This window comes from Prunus dulcis, chromosome 1 (assembly GCF_902201215.1).
Source record: "Prunus dulcis chromosome 1, ALMONDv2, whole genome shotgun sequence".
Lineage (NCBI taxonomy): Eukaryota > Viridiplantae > Streptophyta > Magnoliopsida > Rosales > Rosaceae > Prunus > Prunus dulcis.
In genome coordinates, this window is record NC_047650.1 from 36846114 (window position 1) to 36864276 (window position 18163).

General features: G+C 37.4%; 3 protein-coding genes across 4 annotated transcripts; 2 read left to right on the top strand and 1 right to left on the bottom strand.

Annotated features, from left to right (window-relative positions):
- Positions 1–3902: 3902 nt before the first annotated feature.
- On the bottom strand, positions 3903–7365 carry LOC117616826. Of its 2 annotated transcripts, XM_034346253.1 has the most exons (9): positions 7161–7365; positions 6710–6906; positions 6055–6236; positions 5624–5908; positions 5466–5524; positions 5327–5363; positions 5120–5191; positions 4698–5022; positions 3903–4516 (listed from the first exon to the last, which is right to left on the bottom strand). In XM_034346253.1, the coding sequence occupies exons 1-9, from the start codon at positions 7291–7293 to the stop codon at positions 4139–4141; spliced, it is 1668 nt and encodes a 555-aa protein (XP_034202144.1). In that variant the 5' UTR covers positions 7294–7365; the 3' UTR covers positions 3903–4138. The 2 variants fall into 2 exon arrangements, with proteins under 2 accessions (XP_034202144.1, XP_034202145.1); XM_034346254.1 differs by lacking the exons at positions 5327–5363; positions 5466–5524.
- A 1621-nt stretch (positions 7366–8986) lies between these two features.
- Positions 8987–11079, top strand: LOC117615713 (40S ribosomal protein S11). Its single transcript, XM_034344850.1, has 6 exons — positions 8987–9145; positions 9254–9294; positions 9492–9592; positions 10357–10501; positions 10579–10668; positions 10782–11079. Exons 1-6 carry the CDS (start codon positions 9134–9136, stop codon positions 10870–10872), a joined length of 480 nt encoding a protein of 159 aa, XP_034200741.1. The 5' UTR covers positions 8987–9133; the 3' UTR covers positions 10873–11079.
- A 3605-nt stretch (positions 11080–14684) lies between these two features.
- Positions 14685–16431, top strand: LOC117615314 (flotillin-like protein 4). The gene is made up of 2 exons (XM_034344379.1): positions 14685–15611; positions 15919–16431. Exons 1-2 carry the CDS (start codon positions 14685–14687, stop codon positions 16429–16431), a joined length of 1440 nt encoding a protein of 479 aa, XP_034200270.1.
- The last annotated feature ends 1732 nt before the right edge of the window (positions 16432–18163 follow it).

The window sequence follows — 18163 nt, forward strand, 5'->3', positions numbered from 1 at the left end:
CATTTAATCTTTGAGAAAGATCTTAAGACTAAAGTTGATTGTCTCTCTTTTCTACAAGAGAAGTTATATTTGACCTTCATTATTTATCAAATCATCACTAATGCTAATGATATAACGTTGGAATTTTGGAACAAGGTTGAGCTAATTATTATTTCCAGTCTTCACCCACTTGAAAATTGGATGATGACTCATTTTACAACTTGCAGCATGTATTGAGGATGTGATCCTCCACCACCTATGTGCTCTACTCAAATGAAATTGAGACGTGGTATTAAAAAAAAAGGAGTATGTCTTTGATTTAAAACAATAATTGTTTTTTTCCTGTCAAATAATTTTATATGTTATCATTATGTCGTTAGATTGTTAATCAAAATCGTTCGTCAAATACAATTACATAGCATAGGGTTTAGGAGTTGAACCCAAATTCTTTGAAGGATAAGGTGATAAGGTTAGGTGGTGATGACGATTGGGAGGTCAGTTCCCAATATTGATGCAGCACATATAGCTCATAGTGATGGATGGAAAGCTCCTTCTGTTTTTTTATAATTTCAATTCCTAACCCACATACAACCTAGTCTTGGGAGTCCTAATTAGCATTTGGCAGCTAAAGCTTAATAACAGCATCAATTATAGCCCACTTGCAAGTTTTGCCATTATATGTGGCTTCGACATACAAAGGCCAAAGTCAAAGCTTAATAATTTGCTTAAAAAGATGATGCATGCATGAAGTTAGTTAAGTTAGCTAGAAGGATGTGCTTCTCATTTTGAATTCAAATTTAAATATCATCCCTGTAGTTTAGATTAAATTAAAATAAAATATCGCTTAGCTTAAAAACAAGATATATTTAACTTTGAGTGATCCAATCTATTAGATCTACTTTTTGCATATGATCCATTTGAAATCTCACAAAGGGTTAGCTACTCATTGAGGGGTTTCAAAGGAATAGATTCAACTGTCCTATATACACAATAAGTCACTTAACATTTGTCAAATATGGATTGAGTGAAGAGGGAAAAAAAGTTATTTTAAAACCAATTAACTTGGTGCACATCTTTCACTAGGGCTTTGTTGTCACTTAGTGCACTTGAAGGATAAGATTATTATAAAAACAAAGTTGAGTAAACTGCTACTGTTATCATAATAATATAAGTTGAAATGTACAAAGAAAGAGATGTGAAGGAGAAAATACATTATTGAAAATATGACAACTGTGGTGATGGAGGTGACCCAAACAAGAATTTATTGTTTATTGTTGCATAGGAAGCATAGGCTAAGCTGTAAGTTGTTGAAGATGTGGGCTAGAAGAAAAAAGAAAGCAGCCTTTTGTTTTATTTTCTGTTCCTTCATGATTCATCAATGGCTTTCATAGGCTTCTTTGTTCATGTACAATACAGAAGTTAGGGCATATACCATATTTGATTGAACAATTCCCTGAAGCTAATTTCTTTCCTTCAAGTTCAGAAATGGGAATAATATCTCTCTCTTGCCTTAAAAATATATATTTGAAGAGATGATGCAGGTCAATGGGTATGACTTGGTTGCCACTTTGCCCTTTGGCATACTCTAGGGTCATATCAGCTTTGGATATTTTGGTGGCATAGAATAAGATGTTGCATTATATCACCCTAACAGCAACATGGGTTGTCTTTCTTATAATCTAAGAGAATTAATAGATACTCAATATTAAAATGGTTGGTGGTTGGGAAGGTTCTAAGGTTGATTTGTTTTGGAAGAAAAATTAAAGATCCTGAAGGTGATTTGTATGGCCAAATTGGGGGTTACAAGGCTTGTAAAGGAGGCAACTACTGCCTATTTGGCAGCCAAATTAAGAAAGGCATATCATATCAATACATTTATGATGTTTGTAATTTCTTTGTAAATTGGCTGTCAAGCACATATTCTACTAATGATTTGAACTTTAATATAATATTAGAGCAAGTGGATGTTTAGAGATGAGTAAGCATTTGTGTTTTCCTCCCTTCTTGGATTTGTAAAGATGGACTTACTCCAAAAAAAAAAACTGTGCAAATGTTCTTTTTGCCTTAACCAAGCTGTATTATTGAGATTTTTTTGGGGTCTGAAACTGTGTATTATTGAGAGTTCTCAATTCAAACACCAGAGTGGATGAATTGGAGATCATTGTGTCAATTTTGTGTTTTTATGAGACATGCCCATCCTCAATGTTTCTAGTTTTAAGACAGGGAAATGATTGCAACAAAAGCAGGTGACATCCAAAGATAAAGAAAGCCTACTACTTTGCAATCAAAGCAAAATATCCAAACCAATCAACAATATAAAGTTAAAATTTCATAAAAACAAAGATTAAAATAAAAAAAAAAGTAAATAAGAGCCTCTTTAAATAATAAAAATTTAAGCGAAAAAGAAAGACTAACAGAACTTAGGCACACATGCCCAAAGAGGTCCAAGTAAAAAGAGTTCAAAGCCGGAAGAGGAAGATTACAAACCCAAAGTTTAGACCCGGTCAAAGAGTTACCTAAGGATGCTAAAGTATCAGCAACAAAATTTGCTTCTCTAAAGGCATGCTGAAATTAAATATCAATACTGAAGGAGGATAATTGCTTGATGTCTTGGATGAGCTGCACAATGAAATAAGAACGTCTCACTAATTCACAATCTTTTTTATTTTATTTTATTTTTATAAATACTTTCGCTAGTCTAAACTACAAGATGAGGGGAGTTTCTCCCTCACTCACACACACACATTATTAAGGTGCACTGAGGGTTCAAACTTGAGAACCCTGCTAGTAAAATTCATAAAAATTCAACTTCTCATTTTATTATAAAAAATTATTATATATTAATGGGGCCTTTGTTCAATGAGTAACCAAAAGTTAGCCTTGTTCATAGAATAATAGGGTTGTGTTGCATTATTTTTTGAATAATTGTTTTGTTTTTTTAACAAGTATATTTGAAGAGTTGTTGTTTATTACTACATTGTATATGTTCTTGTTGACATAAGATATATTTGCATTATGTCACCGAGGAGTGCAATGCTTGCAAGCATTATGACTTGTACAATGTACTATAGAAACAAATCATTCTACTGAAAAATTCACCTTTAAGCATAAGATACAATTGAAACAATAATTCTGTTATATTAATAATTGGTCCCAAAAAAAATAAAAAAATTATTGAAGTTATATTATAATTTCAAATTGTTGATTAGGTCAACTCACCAGTACCTGCCCCCACCCACCCTCTTAACTTTGAGAGTGAAGGTTGCATCTGAAAGTGGTTAAGCTGATTTTACAAAGATACTTTAAATTCTCTAACCTTGATTAGGCTGCTGTCTGTTTTTAAAATAAAAACATAAAAGTAGTGTAATGAAAGCCATAGTTGGGCCAATCAATCCTCCACATGTTGGAGCTACAATAATGGGGAATTTGTTGAAAAAAATTTCAACTGAGCACATGGATGGCTGCAGATTGGGTGACCAATTGGAGAAGACAGCTGGGGCATGCATCAACTTTCTAAAGCACCACATGCATCATTGAATTTTGTTATTTTTGCTTCTTGTCATTGAAGCCATAATTAACATAGAAGTTTTCACTCTTTCTTTTTTTCTTCCCCAAATCTGGAGACAAATGGAATTTTATCACTAGATTTTATCCATGAGGACCATAACATTTGGTTCATAATTGTAGATTTGCACTTGATTTTGATGGCTTCTAAATCTAGATAAAAATTTAATTAGTAAATTCAAAACACTGAGAATTAAGAAATAAGATGTATGGAGGAAAGAAACCCACCTTGGGTTTTCGATCTTGAACGCCAAGTAGAGAGGAGAAAGTGGAGGGCCACAACCATTGTGGTAACCCCGCTCGATAAATTTTCAATCTTTTTGGGTGCTGAGTGCACTGATCATTTTGTTGGGCGCATATATAGAAGCCCGCTAGATTTTATTGTCCATATGAGGACCAAAACATTTAGCTCATAAATTCTAGCTGCAATTGGGTCTTAAAAGAGTTGGGCCTTCTTAATGGCAAATTGGCAATGCAATTGCATACTAAGAAGCAGAAGTACAAAACGAGCATTCAATATGTACAAGCCTGAAACCGAATTGAAACCAAATGCCATGTTATAATTTTGAGCAGTGGAATGCTGCAAAAACTTCCATCAAGATTCCTTCTCCCCTTCAGCACCTTGAGCTGATTCAGCCATCAACTCTTTCGTATAAACGCGGTGGCGTCGTTCTCTCCCATATATCACCCACAGTAGGAGTGAGAGCATAACTGAAGTAGAGACCATGACCAACCCAATGTAGATCCATCTACTGTATCGACTTAGACCGGGACAATGATCCCTATAAATGTCACTAAATGTTTCCCTAACAAATGTGCAGTCTTGTAGTTCAACGAGTATAGGGGCATAATTATTCAAGGCATTACTCAGGCTTACTCCAGTACTCATCTGGCTGTAGAAAGTAGGGGTCAGCCGCCCCGTTGTGGTGCAAATCCCGTTTGGCGAAACCTGGCAGACATAGTTCCCCCATACCTGCAAAAATTTGAGTCAAGTATTGAGGTTTCTAAAGTCTTAGCAAAATTGGTCTGCAAATGTAATGCAAGTAGTGCAAAATTAGTCTATGAATGTAACCTCTACTTGCATTACATTTGTAGACCAAACTTGATGCATCAAGTATTTATGTACTAATGTTGCAGAGTTTGGTTGGTTTTACCTCCGTTGCATTGTTTAAGTTCACTTCGCCAGCAGTGCAAGTTCGATCAGCCATGTTAGGAAAAAATGGGTTGCAGAGGATTGGCACCAATGGACCAGATTGATTGAAGTACATTGGCACGAAGTTGGCTGCGAAATTTATGTTCGAAACATTGGTGATGACCTCGTTGATCAAGTTGACTAGTTGAGCAGTTACTTCCTTGCTTCGCAACAAGGTTTCTTGGGTAGTTGCACTGTCAACGCAGGGCAGTATATCATCTAATGCTGTATGTGCAGTGGGGTTTTGAACCCATTCATTCATTGCAACACATGTGTCAGCAGCCACACTAGTATTTCAAAGGGAAGAAAAAGTTAGCTTTCTAGTTGTAAGCCATGCAGATATATCGAAGCAGAAAAGCATCGTAACTAAATCATAAGGCTTACTTATGAAGAAGAAGGAATGTGCCACACAAAATGAATGTTCCAGCCACAAGTATCCATCCTGTGATCACCAGGCTGCAACAATTAAATTATAACTGTTCAGTGAGGGAAAAACCAGAAGCATACATTTAATGCTAGTATACTCAACCAAAAAGAAACTAGGAAATGATAGAAGAGGAAGATGAGGTATTGGAACTAATTCTCACTCACATGTACACAAGCGACTGCATGCCGAAGATTGAAAATACTGGAACAAAATGTGACAATAGAGGAATGAATAAGTACCACAATCTAAGATGTTTAGAAAACCAGAATATAGTATCTTAATAAAGATATCAAAGCAACTCACAGAATCCCAAGAATGTCAACAGAAGCATGATGGCAGCAATTATGATAAGCGCCAGTCTCCTGCATGTACATTGAGATAATCCAATTTATGATCAGATTAAATCTCAAAGAACCAGGAGAAAAAGAAATGGAAAAAGAGGCCTTTGATTTTTATCTTACACGGAATCTAAGAGATCGCGCATGTCATCTGCGTTCTCCTGTGTTCTCTCAGCAAGGGTACTAGCGGAAGAATTAAGCTTTCCTCCAATCTCATCGATGTCAGTTTGAATGTTAGAAGGTAAAAATACTTGGTCCACTCCAAGCTGCTTGGCTGCAGCGAGATAATCTGATGCATTCTTTAGTTGTTCAACCGTAATATCTGCCTGATGTACAACATACTCCAATGTATTTGTTGTACTACTGTGAAACCTCTTTTGGCCAATGTATAACACAACACATCCAATCCTGTAACCAGAAACCAAAAAATAGCACATCAGTTTTTAAACAACTGCAGCTAAACACCGAGCAATAAATAATATATATATATATATATATATATATATGGAGAGAGAGAGAGAGAGAGAGAGAGAGAGAGAGAGAGAGAGAGGTACATTGCCGCAATGGTGAAGAGTATGAGGAATATGAGAGAAAGAGCATATGCGGTCCGGGAATAGCTATAAGTCTGCCTTTTACAGCAAAAGTAGCAGACACAGATGATCAGCAAGCACAAGCCAAAACTCAGGAACCAGATTGCAGCAACGGCAAAGAGGGGAGCTGCAGTAAAACCCACAGACTGCATTCGAACAAAAAATTGGACCCAAAAAAAAAAAGAGTATATGAAAAGAAATTCAAGATTTTAGACTAAAAACACAAATGAAATGTTATTAAGGGATAATAAATAACATACATGCCAGAGAAACACTTGAAGAATTAAAATTTTAGGATATCAGAAAATCAGTTTATGATATTAATATATTTGAGAGTAGGTGTTTGGATGCTACGAAAATGGCATTCTTAGTCAACATGAAGTCATTAAGTGCTGAAAATAGTGCCATATTCTAACAATTTCGCAGAAGTAAATTTCTATATCTTGTTTTAACTACAAAGCAACAAGGAAGTAACTTTCTCCCTGATTTCAAAAGCACTTTTATGATATTAAAAGACATTTAGTACAACAAGACGGCAACATTAAAATTCAGCTTTTTTCATATATTTAGAAGAAGAAAAGCAAAAAGCAAAGTTCTTCAAAAAGAGTGACGAACTTACAGCCCAGTAATGATGGTCACTGATATTCCAGCCTCCTGTGTACCTCTTGAACCCATTAAGAGGATCTTTCCTTTGTGTTCTCTGTGCAGCTAACACAATCGATGAGCTCTCAACTGGTTCACCAAAGGGCCCCTCCACAAGGGACCTCCCACTCCCCCACTGAAATCCCACTTCATATTTCTCCCCAAAATCCCACCCTGCAAAAATAAAATAAAAATAAGTACAAATAATGAAAATGGAAACGAAAGAAATTTGCACATTGATTATAAAGGGTAAGTATTGTTATAATTTTCCACTACAAAGGAACTCTCCATTCAAAGCAAAAATTACGAATGAAGGAGCTTGATAGCAGAGGACAGTGGCCAATGTCCAAGAATGAACAACAAAAATAGGCGCAGCATCAAAGAAACAAAGAACCCAACTGAGGAAATGCGTGGCAAAGTGAAAGTACCTGAAACGGGTGGTGTTTGGAAGGGTGCAAAGTGAGAATCCCCATGAGAGAAGAAAATGAAAGTTGGAGAAGAAAGGAAGAAGAAAATCACCAGAAGAAAAGAGGAGGGCAGAGAACAATAACATAACATCATGAGAAGTATAATAGAGAGAGAGAGAGAGAGAATGGGGAGAATGGAGAGGGAGGGAATAGTAACGGTCTTAGAGTGGGAATGGAGGGAGAGAAACGTTGGATGCTTTCAGCCCCCAATTAATAATACCAGTGTGGCTTGTTGCTTTCGGTTTTGGGCCGCAAAATATTTTGACAAAAATACCCTCGCCATTTATTATTTCCTAAGGACATCAAAATATTCTTAGGATAAATAGGATTTAGTTATATTTCTCTTATATATATATTGATTATTAAGAAAAAAAAAACAACATAATTTATTATTTTAAAACATAATGAAAGTGGGATAAGTACATTTTTCTCGAAGAATGCTAAATTTTACTCATGAAAAGTTTCTAGGGGTACAAAAAATTACGTCATTCACAAGTACATTATTTAAATATATGAAATTCATATTTGTTGGTCTAGTGATTTATTTTTTAAAACAAGCAATAATTTTTTCTTCAACAATACAAACAATACTCAAATACAAGGGATGATACATATTTAATGCTCTTAACTATTTGAACTAAATTTTATTTGCTTTTGTACGGACTTAGTTAAGTTGGTTAGGACAGATGTATTCTGTTCTGAGTTCGAATCTCTTTTCACATAATTTAGATTATATTAAAGTAGTATGTTGTTTGCATAAATTTTTATTTTGATTTGCTTATCAATTCTTAAGATTAAATTTGTGAAACAAACAAAATTTTCTTTTTTGCTTAACCGTAAATAAACACTTAAAATGTAGGAAAATAAAGTAAGAAAATGTTTCGTGACAAAAATCATGGAATTAGATCCACCGAATGAGAAGCGTAAATTCGTCAATGTACGTCAAGTTTAAAATCATGAAAAGTGGTCTGCTGCGGAGCAGCGGAGGTGAAGAAATTCAAAAAGGCAAAAAGGGGCTGGGTCCCAAAAACCGTGTCAACCTCTAACGGCTCGCTCCCCAAGGAATTACCATTTTCTTGAGTTTCCTTTTCTTTTTCCTTCTCGTGGGCTGTAATCCACGCAGGACCGCAATATCAGCCTGTTTTGTCGGCTTTCTCTTCTTCCCGCCTTCCAAGTCTGGGCCTTAAATGATCACCACACCATGGGCTTTAGTAAAGTTGAGTGAGCCATTCTGTTAATTTCATTTTGGGCCATGGGTTTCATTTTACATGCATGGTTTAGGAATTTCCTTATGTGCAAAATTCCACTAGGGTCAGTTGCCCATGAGCTGAACGGCAAATTCTCACGCTTGATGTATGGTTGGTGGACTGCACATGTATAAACATTTATGAGTCATCCATACACGCTAGGTGACTTAAATTAAAAACAACAAACAATGCTGAATGACGTTTTCTTTAGTGCGAGTTTCTAGATGTGAGTGGCGAAATAATCGACACCATATAACCGATTGACCGTCCACTCACATCCTATGCCAACCCACATTGGAGAATTCCGAATACTGCATACAATGTCACATAATATGGATGCAATGAGTCCAGTCGGATCAAGTATTAAGGTGTTTGGGTTTAACTTAATATTGACCCAAAATTTTCACTTGATTATGTTGTCCCTCCTCTCTTTCTTCTCTAACCCAAAATAAAAAATAGCGAGCCCAAAAGGCCGAAATTTTCATTAAAAAAGAAGAAGAAAAAAAGGCCCAATTCAACTTATTCTTATTTCTGATCCATGGCCATTTTAGTCATTGCAGCGATTAGGGTTCCACATATATTCGCCTCAAGCATCGCCCTTTTCCTTTCCGCATAGATTAGGGTTTTTGCTCATCAGTCTCCCTTCACGGCGTCGGCTTCATCCAGTCTCCACAAAGCAGCTTGAAAATGGCGGAACAGGTAGATCCATCTACTTCTCTCTCTAAGCTTCCATCTGTCAGAAATAGGCTCTAATTCAATTCACTTCGCTGTTATTAATTCATCGTTTTATGCGTGTGTGTGCTTCAGACCGAGAAGGCTTTCTTGAAGCAACCCAAGGTATTCCTGAGGTAAGCCAGTGGTTTCAAAATCTTTTCTTTTTAGTCATTTCAGAAATTGACATCCGATATATAGTGCGTGTTCTTGTTTATCTGCTTCAGCTGAAATCTAGTGATTTTGTATAGCAATAAAATAACTGTTAAGTCGTTGAGAGAATGAAATGGATGCGGTGGTGGCTAACATATTGATGTGATGTAAAATTTTGCAGCTCAAAGAAGACAGGGAAAGGAAAGAGGCCAGGAAAAGGAGGCAATCGCTTCTGGAAGAGTGTTGGGTTGGGGTTCAAGACACCCAGAGACGCTATTGAAGGTTTAATTTAATCTCTTATTTGTTTTACAGTTTACTAATCTCATGGTTGCTCTTCATTTTTGGGTTTTGTTTGTTTCAAATTGTTGTACATATGGTCCAATTTCCTGTTTTTTATTAGTCTCTTTGAATAGTGAAGCATTTGGCTATGTTAGCTAGATGTTAGCAGTGGGCTACGATTGTTAGACTGAACTCTTGTAATTGGTTTAAACTTGTGTTTCTCTACAATGAGCTTAAATTTCAGACATCAAGAGGGTGGATAATGCCTCTAAACTGGAATTGACATCATGTTTTATTTTGGAATAATGTAGTAAATGTCAATGTCGCTCAATTTAATAGGTAACATCTGCTAAGTTTGGTTCATGTCTGCGCTTAATTAGATATACCATGAAGTGCTCCGGACTATTACTTAATATTCAGGGATTGAATGTTGTTTGTTAGCATTTCGTGTGTACAGTGTCAGTGTTCTGTGATTTGATTGGAGTGGGAGGCAGAGTCGTGTTTGAAGTTGTTCTGTAAACCTTATGGTCAAATGTCTATGCTTAATTAGATATACCATGAAGTGCTCTGGACTGTTACTTATATTCAGGGATTGAATGTTGCTTGTTAGCATTTCGTGTGTACAGTTTGAGTGTTCTGTGATTTGAGTGGAGTGGGAGGCAGAGTCTTGTTTGAAGTTGTTCTTGAAACCTTATGGTCAAATGACCTGGGATATCAACTTTGGTGTTCATCTTATGGCTAAAAGGGTTGCTTGCCTGTAACTGTAGGAACTTATATTGATAAGAAATGCCCCTTCACCGGCAATGTCTCCATCAGGGGTCGCATTCTCTCCGGTACTTGCCACAGTGCCAAGATGTCGAGGACTATAATTGTTCGACGTAATTATCTTCATTATATTAAGAAATACCAAAGGTGAGGTCATATTACTATGAAAAGGTCAAGTTATGCTTTTTCTTAGAAACAGGAAAATTGATCTCACTTATTTGTAGATATGAGAAGAGGCATTCCAACATTCCTGCTCATGTGTCACCATGCTTCCGTGTGAAGGAGGGAGATTATGTCATCATTGGCCAATGCAGGTTAGATCCTAAACATGTTGCTTGTTAAATCTGTTGCAACTGTTGCTGATTGGTTTTCGTATATTTCGTTTCATTTCTTTAATCTGTACTTATATGGTTGTTAAATTTTGCAGGCCATTGTCAAAGACAGTGAGGTTTAACGTGTTGAAGGTGACTCCGGCTGGTTCTTCTGGAGCTGGAAAGAAGGCATTCACTGGAATATGAGCTTCTTGTTTTGGGCAGTATTGGTAGTGTTACGTTTGTGCAAGAAGTACATTTAGATTGAGCTACTGTTGACAGATGAACTGTTTTTTGCCGTTTTATTTTGATCCTTAAATATTTAATCCATGTATGGTGAATTGTAAGGTTTTTCTTCAGTTGAACCATTATCTTGGAGTTTGATATCCATAATGTCATTTTCTATTCACAATGTTTCAGAATGTCCAAGTGGTTTATGTTGTGGATATAGTTTTAGATCGTTTAGTAATCTTGAGGATATATGGTATATGGGTATTTGTTGTCTAATGTGGTCATGTCAATAAGAGAAAGTGACTTCAACATGTTTCCAATAGGCTTAGTGTAGGTAGAGTCTTCAACATGTTTCCAATAGGCTTAGTGTAGGTAGAGCTTTGAATGGGTCGGAGATGGAGTGGATCAGCTTATATCTGATCCTGCACAAGCAAATCCACATCCGATATGTTGGATAATTGGATATCTGATCAATCTCTGGAAAGAAGGAAAGAAAAAACATGCAGGCGAGAGTACACTCGAAGGGTGTGTTTGGTAGGCTTCATTGGATTGGACTATCTTAAATAGGATTTGAATTGAAACCCATGTTTGTTAAGAGAAGGGACTAACTTAAATGAGATTATATAGTTCAACAGTGAAAAATCTCCCTCACTGCTCCAATTTAGCGAGCTTGAAAAGTGGCTCGCAATATAGCACCCACGCTATATTGAACTCGTGAGTTCGAACAAAACCATCGCAGAACTAAACATTTGCACTGTCATCGCCCAACCTCACTATCACCACCACCAACCCTATCAACAGCAACAACAATACCCAATTGAACACCCAATCAATTGACCCAGAGAGCCCTTTCTATCTGCTCCGATTCCTCATAGGGTTACTTAATTTCTGCAACCAAACAAACTCAGATCACTGACTTGCCAAGATCGAAGAGGATGTGCGGCGTGCCTGAGAGAACACCTTTGTTGAAGCCTCTGTTTGAAGCTTTTCTGATTGAATTTTTTTAAATTAAAAAGAAAACAAAAAAGAGTAAAAAAGGGAGAAGGAGAATTGGGGAAAAGGGGTTGTGGAGGTGGGTTGCGATATGAGAGAGAGAGAGAGAGAGAGAGAGAGAGAGGATCTATTAATCCTAGTGAGCAAGAGAAGATGGCTTCAGTGGGGGAGGGGAATCGCAGCAGGCATTGATGATTTGATCCATAGGAGGCAAAACCTCTGTTTTTTCTCTCTGTCCTATTATCTTAAACAAACAAAAAATAGAGAGAAAAAAAAAAGATAAAAAGAATGGGGAGGTTGAGTTGGGTCTGCATCTCATGAGTTTAAGATAATTTTAGGTTTTAAAAAAATTCAGAATTTTTGTTGTTTCTCTAATTATTGTTTTAAATTTCAATATTACAATAATTATTTTTTAGTTCGACGACACAGCACCAAATATAGGTCTTCATTATTTTTACAATCCAGCTTCTTAGTCCGAAACAACACTAAACGTAAGTCAGTACCTAATCCAGCTTAAACCAATCTGAGCTAATCTGAGACAATCCTAAAATTTAATCAAGTCCATGACAGTTCGCTGTGTCAAACTCCCTCTAACATTGATATATTACGGGGTTGGGTGGGATTGTCCGTTCGATTAGGTGGAGTGGGGATGGATTCTGTAGTTGAGTGACGTGAGAAAGAACTGAGAGAAGAAAACAAAAAAGTTGAAATTTTGACCAAAAAGAAAGGAGAAGGCAGCTGAAATGAGTGAGGAGGAGTGGCAGTTTTTGTTCTTCTTTTTGAGTTTGGGTCTGACGTGGTTGGGATTAGTTTAGAGTGGGAGAGATGTGGGGTTATTAATTGGGCTTAAAAGTAAATTATTTCTATCAATGAGAAGTGCAAAATGTTTAGTAAGTAAAAATATAATAAAATAAATGTTACATAAATCAGATCGGTTATTATCGGATCAGATTAGAGTAAATTCAAATTTATTTCGTTAACTTAACAGGTTAACAGATTCTGAATATAACCGGATTATCAGATTATGCCACTAGATCCATCTCCCATTAATTACATTGCATTCAGATAATCTTGTTGACGTGGATGATGACTGGATACCTACAAAAGCTTAGCTTGGGATCAGACCTCAAAACCAACCAATCTTATGAACTAAAATAGTAAAATCTCGCTTGTAATGGTGTGATTTAGTTCAATACAAAAATATAAAATGAAAAACCTGCCTAATTTTTAATTCATCTTCCAGTTCTATGTGCACCAAGTTAAAATATTTGAGTTCTAGAAAGTTGAAACACACTTGCCACTACAACAGTGTCCCAACTTGTTTGGACTGAGTAGCCCCAACAACAAAAAAAAGACATACATGCAAGGTACGTTACCACATTTAAATGTATATGCGACTAGAAAAACAAAATTATTCTCTTTGAGTCATTATATTCATGCATTTTTAAACTATTGAAAATATAATAATTTCAAAATTTTGTTGGGATCTGATTTGAGTGATCCCTGCACCACATTTAAAAGTATATGTGCTTGAAGTTTTGCTGTAAGTACACCGAGAATGGACACAAATTAGTTCCATAATCTCATGTTTCCCACGTCATGTCCATTGTGCCTCGTGTCCTTCAAGTCCTAGTCGTATCTATAGGAGTGGTTTCGTGCACTTCAACGGTAAGGAAAATATGACAGTTGGTATACATATTTCCGTCTGCGTTTTCCTTTGTCAAAGTCTTGTTAAGCTTTTTCTATTTGATCCCTGCACCATACGGCAATTTAGATAATTAATTCATCGTGATCAAGACCCCTTCATTAGTCTTGTGAGGAAGTTATACGAGAGCTTAAGTATCAAACTCAGCGAAATTGCCTGTCCTGTTTTAGGTCTGCAGACTTTTGTCCTTCATATTTGTTCTAATTTACATGTCTAGATGAGTTGAGGGACCAAACTGTTGGCCATATGGAACCTCTGCCAAAGAATGTACCAGCTTTGTTTGGAGATGGGAAACAAGAACAACTGGGCATATATAAATATGCCAATTGTTAGCTCGACGTGAACAGGCCATGCCAGTTTGCTAATTGATTCATATTAGACAACTGGATCGTTTATGGCTTCCTGTACAACGACATCAAGTTTCGATTGCAATCGTTCGTCGTTGACAGTTTCGTCCCAATAACAGAAAAGGAAAAAAAACAAACACCGTGCAATTTCCGCTGTTAGACAGGACAATCAATCCATATTTTTCAAATTTCGCTGACAATTTCCAGTGCATTAAAAAACAGGATTAAAATTCCCCTTGAAAGCTGGAAGCCTGCAACAAGTCCCATGCAATTTCCTCACAATCAATCTATATTTTTNCATTGACAATATCAAGGAGATTCACATAACATGTACTCAAATGACAAACAGATAGTCTACTACAAACAACTATATTTAAACAAAAAAAGATTTATTATGACCAATTCAAGGGAAACTTGAAATCGCTAAAAATATATTAGCTGATGACATAATGCCGCAGTTGATGTGCATCTGGAGTATAAATTATTATGAATTTTGTTGTTCTTCATTAACACGTAAACTAATGTAATAAAATAAGTGATCTTTTATACCATGCCCCCTCATATGTCTAGAAGTCTATAGACTATGACTTTTCAATAAGAGTAATGCTAAATTAATTTAAATTGATGTGATTGTCTACTTTATCTGCCACATAAGGTGTATTGGCTCCTCCTTGTTTATGTATAAATAAGAGCCTGATCTTAAAGTAGCAAGAAGAACCAAGTCAGAAAGAACAGCCATCACCATGTATAGAGTAGCAAGCCCTTCGGAGTATTTAGTGATCACTGGGATCGGGATCGACGACATAAAGCTTGCGAAGAAGGCATGGATCCTCCCGGGCCAGTCCTACATCATCTTCGACATGTCCCCAGTCAACTACACTTTCGAAGTCCAAGCCATGAGCTCCGAGAAGCTCCCCTTCATGCTCCCCGCCGTCTTCACCATTGGCCCCCGCATCGACGACACCGCCAGCCTCCACAAGTACGCGAAGCTCATTTCGCGTCACGACAAGCTCTCCAGCCACGTGAAGGAGCTCGTCCAGGGCATCATTGAGGGAGAGACGCGTGTCCTCGCTGCCTCAATGACCATGGAGGAGGTGTTTAAGGGGACAAAGGAGTTTAAGCAAGAGGTGTTTGAGAAGGTTCAGTTGGAATTGAATCAGTTCGGGCTTTTGATATATAACGCAAATGTCAAACAGTTGGTGGATGTTCCTGGACATGAGTATTTTAGTTACTTGGGGCAGAAGACACAGATGGAGGCGGCCAATCAGGCTAAAGTTGACGTGGCGGAGGCGAGGAAGAAAGGGGAGATAGGGTCCAAGGAGAGGGAGGGGTTGACGCTGCAGAACGCGGCGAAGATTGACGCTGAGACGAAGATCTATGCGACAAAGAGGGAAGGGGAGGGAAAGATGGCCGAGATAAAGGTGAAAGCAGAGGTGAAGGTGTATGAGAATGTGAGGGAGGCTGAGGTGGCGGAGGCAAATGCTGAGCTGGCAAAGAAGAAGGCCGGGTGGGCAAAGGAGGCCCAGGTGGCGGAGGTGGAGGCCGCGAAGGCAGTGGCATTGAGGGATGCGGAGCTGCAGACGCAGGTAGAAAGGATGAATGCCTTGACTAGGACGGAGAAGCTTAAGGCTGAGTTTTTGAGTAAGGCCAGCGTTGAGTATGAAACAAAGGTATGTACCTTGTTTTGCTTTATTATTTTTTTTGGAAAAAAAAGAATATTGAGTACACTTATGATACAAATTAAGTTGGTAAAATATTCTGATGATGTTTACTAATCATATATGATGTTCGTGCATAATAAGGGAATGGGAATATTGAATGCTTATATCAACTTGTGAATTTGACATAGCTCTTAGTTGATACTTTTCTTCTTAATACTGGAAGAAGAGATTTCGAGTTCAAATCACATAATCACATGCATATAGGAGTGTGATCAAAAGCTATTTTTGGTTAATGGATTATTGTTCATAAACAAAGGTACAAGAGGCAAATTGGGACTTATACAACAAGCAAAAGGCCGCCGAAGCAATTCTTTACCAAAGGGAGAAAGAGGCTGAGGCACAGAAGGCAATTGCAGAGGCAGAATTCTATGCTCGTCAACAAGTTGCAGATGGAGAATTTTATGCAAAGAAAAAAGAGGCTGAGGGTCTCATAGCCCTTGGACAAGCCCAAGGTGCATATCTACGCAATCTTTTGGATGCAGTTGGAGGCAACTATGCAGCCATGAGGGACTTCATGATGATCAACAGCGGCATGTTTCAAGAAATTGCTAAAATTAATGCTGAAGCCGTGCGTGGACTCCAACCCAAGATCAGCATTTGGACTAATGGGGGAGTAGAGGGCGGCGATGGCGGCAGCAACGGGGCCATGAAGGAGGTTGCTGGAGTTTACAAGATGTTGCCACCATTGTTCAAGACAGTTCATGAACAAACTGGAATGCTGCCACCGGCTTGGATGGGCACTTTGCCAAATTCTGGTTCTAACAATTGAATTCGAGAGTGTAACTATCTGAACTAGCCATTTTGTGTATATCATGTCTTTTAGTACATGTGAGACTAAAATAAGTGTGGACGATATCATTCTATCAAAGAGATGACACACAATGTGGTAAGTTGAGATGGTATCGCGTATAATATTGTATTCATATTATTAATTAATGTTGCTTTCATATGGGTATACATTAGCCAAATTTGAATTGCCATTGTAGTGCAGCCAAAATTGTACAGCTAGGCTCGTGTCATGCTACTCTTCACATTTGAGGATTTGGTTGGCATAATGTGGAATCCAATGGAGTCATGCCAATATGAGAAAGTGACCTCAACATGTTTCCTTTGTCCTCCAAGTCCTAATAGTATCAATGGAAATTGAATTCTTGCCCATGTTCGCGCCTTAAAAACTGTGTGAGCGGGATTTATAGTAAATATTTTATATGAAACTGATGAAAGTCTACAAGTCTTGCTAATATGAAAATGATCTCTATTTGGATATAGTGAAGTCGTCGTCATCAGGAGCTATATCTTACTTTAATCCTGCAGCTCCGGAAAATGAAGTGCTTTTGCTAGTGAGTTTCGTAGCCTTTTTTTTTTTTTTTTTGGGGATCTTCTTGCGTACAAGAAATATTGAGAAATGAAAAATCGAAGCTTTTGCTAGGTTTTTCTTTTCCTTTTCTTTTCCTTCTTCTTCTTGTATAGAAGAAATATTGAAAAATAAAAAATCAAACACAATAATTTTAAGTGCAGGGATAAATTGTCTTAAGCCCTTTATATAATGTACAAAGCATGTTTTGATGACAAGAGAGTGAGACTAATTTACCAATAAATACATGATGGTACAATCTGTCCTCTGAGATTCAGGTCTACATTTTCTTCACTCAAAAATTTACAAGTAGTTAGTTTTCCAAAAAAAAAAAAATTACAAGTAGTTTGAGTTGGAAGACGAAACCGTTGGCCAGCGTTCCTGGGCCGATATCACATATCCCAAAAGTTGGCCATATATATAAATGAAATCTTTCATTGCAAACTATATGCCAAATTTGCTAATTGGGATTGATCTCGAAAGAGCCAAATTTCTATGCTCGTCAACAAGTTGCAGATGGAGAATTGTATGCAAAGAAAAAAGAGGTTGAGGGTCTCATCATGGCCCTTGGACAAGCCCAAGGTGCATATCTACCCAATCTTTTGGATTGGGCAACTATGCTGCCATGAGATGATCAACAGTGTCATGTTTCAAGAAATTGCTAAAATTAATGCCGAGGCCGTGCGTGAACTTCAGCCCAAGATCAGTTTGGACTAATGGAGGGGGAGATGAAGGCGATGGCAGCAGCAATGGGGCTATGAAGGAGGTGGCTGGAGTTTACAAGATGTTACCACCATTGTTCATGACAGCTCATGAACAAACTGGAATGCTGCCTCCGACTTGGATGGGCACTTTGCCAAAGTCTGGTTCTATCAACTTGATTCTCAATTGAGTTCGAGCGTACCACTATCTAAACTAAGCCATTTTGTGTATCATGTCTTTATTACCTGTGAAACTTCTGTAAGTGCGGGGTACATCTTCCGTTTATATTAAAAAGTTGGCACACAATGTGGTCAATTGAGATGTGATGCGGATTGCGTGAGTATGTATCATTTTGTATTCATAATGTTGCCATTGTATGGGTATGTATAGCCAAATTTGAATTCCATTGTAGTGCAGCCAAAATTGTACCAGCTACACTCGTGCC

Bases quoted from the DNA above. Each gene is read 5' to 3' on its own strand.
- LOC117615713 (XM_034344850.1), top strand. The intron at 10,502-10,578 runs GTGAGGTCATAT...ACTTATTTGTAG, and splicing joins TATATTAAGAAATACCAAAG to ATATGAGAAGAGGCATTCCA. The intron at 10,669-10,781 runs GTTAGATCCTAA...TAAATTTTGCAG, and splicing joins GTCATCATTGGCCAATGCAG to GCCATTGTCAAAGACAGTGA.
- LOC117616826 (XM_034346253.1), bottom strand. From the start codon at position 7,293: ATGATGTTATGTTATTGTTCTCTGCCCTCCTCTTTTCTTCTGGTGATT. The intron at 5,909-6,054 runs GTACCTCTCTCT...TTCTGGTTACAG, and splicing joins CTCTTCACCATTGCGGCAAT to GATTGGATGTGTTGTGTTAT. The intron at 5,023-5,119 runs GTAAGCCTTATG...TTGAAATACTAG, and splicing joins ACATTCCTTCTTCTTCATAA to TGTGGCTGCTGACACATGTG.
- LOC117615314 (XM_034344379.1), top strand. From the start codon at position 14,685: ATGTATAGAGTAGCAAGCCCTTCGGAGTATTTAGTGATCACTGGGATC. The intron at 15,612-15,918 runs GTATGTACCTTG...TCATAAACAAAG, and splicing joins GCGTTGAGTATGAAACAAAG to GTACAAGAGGCAAATTGGGA.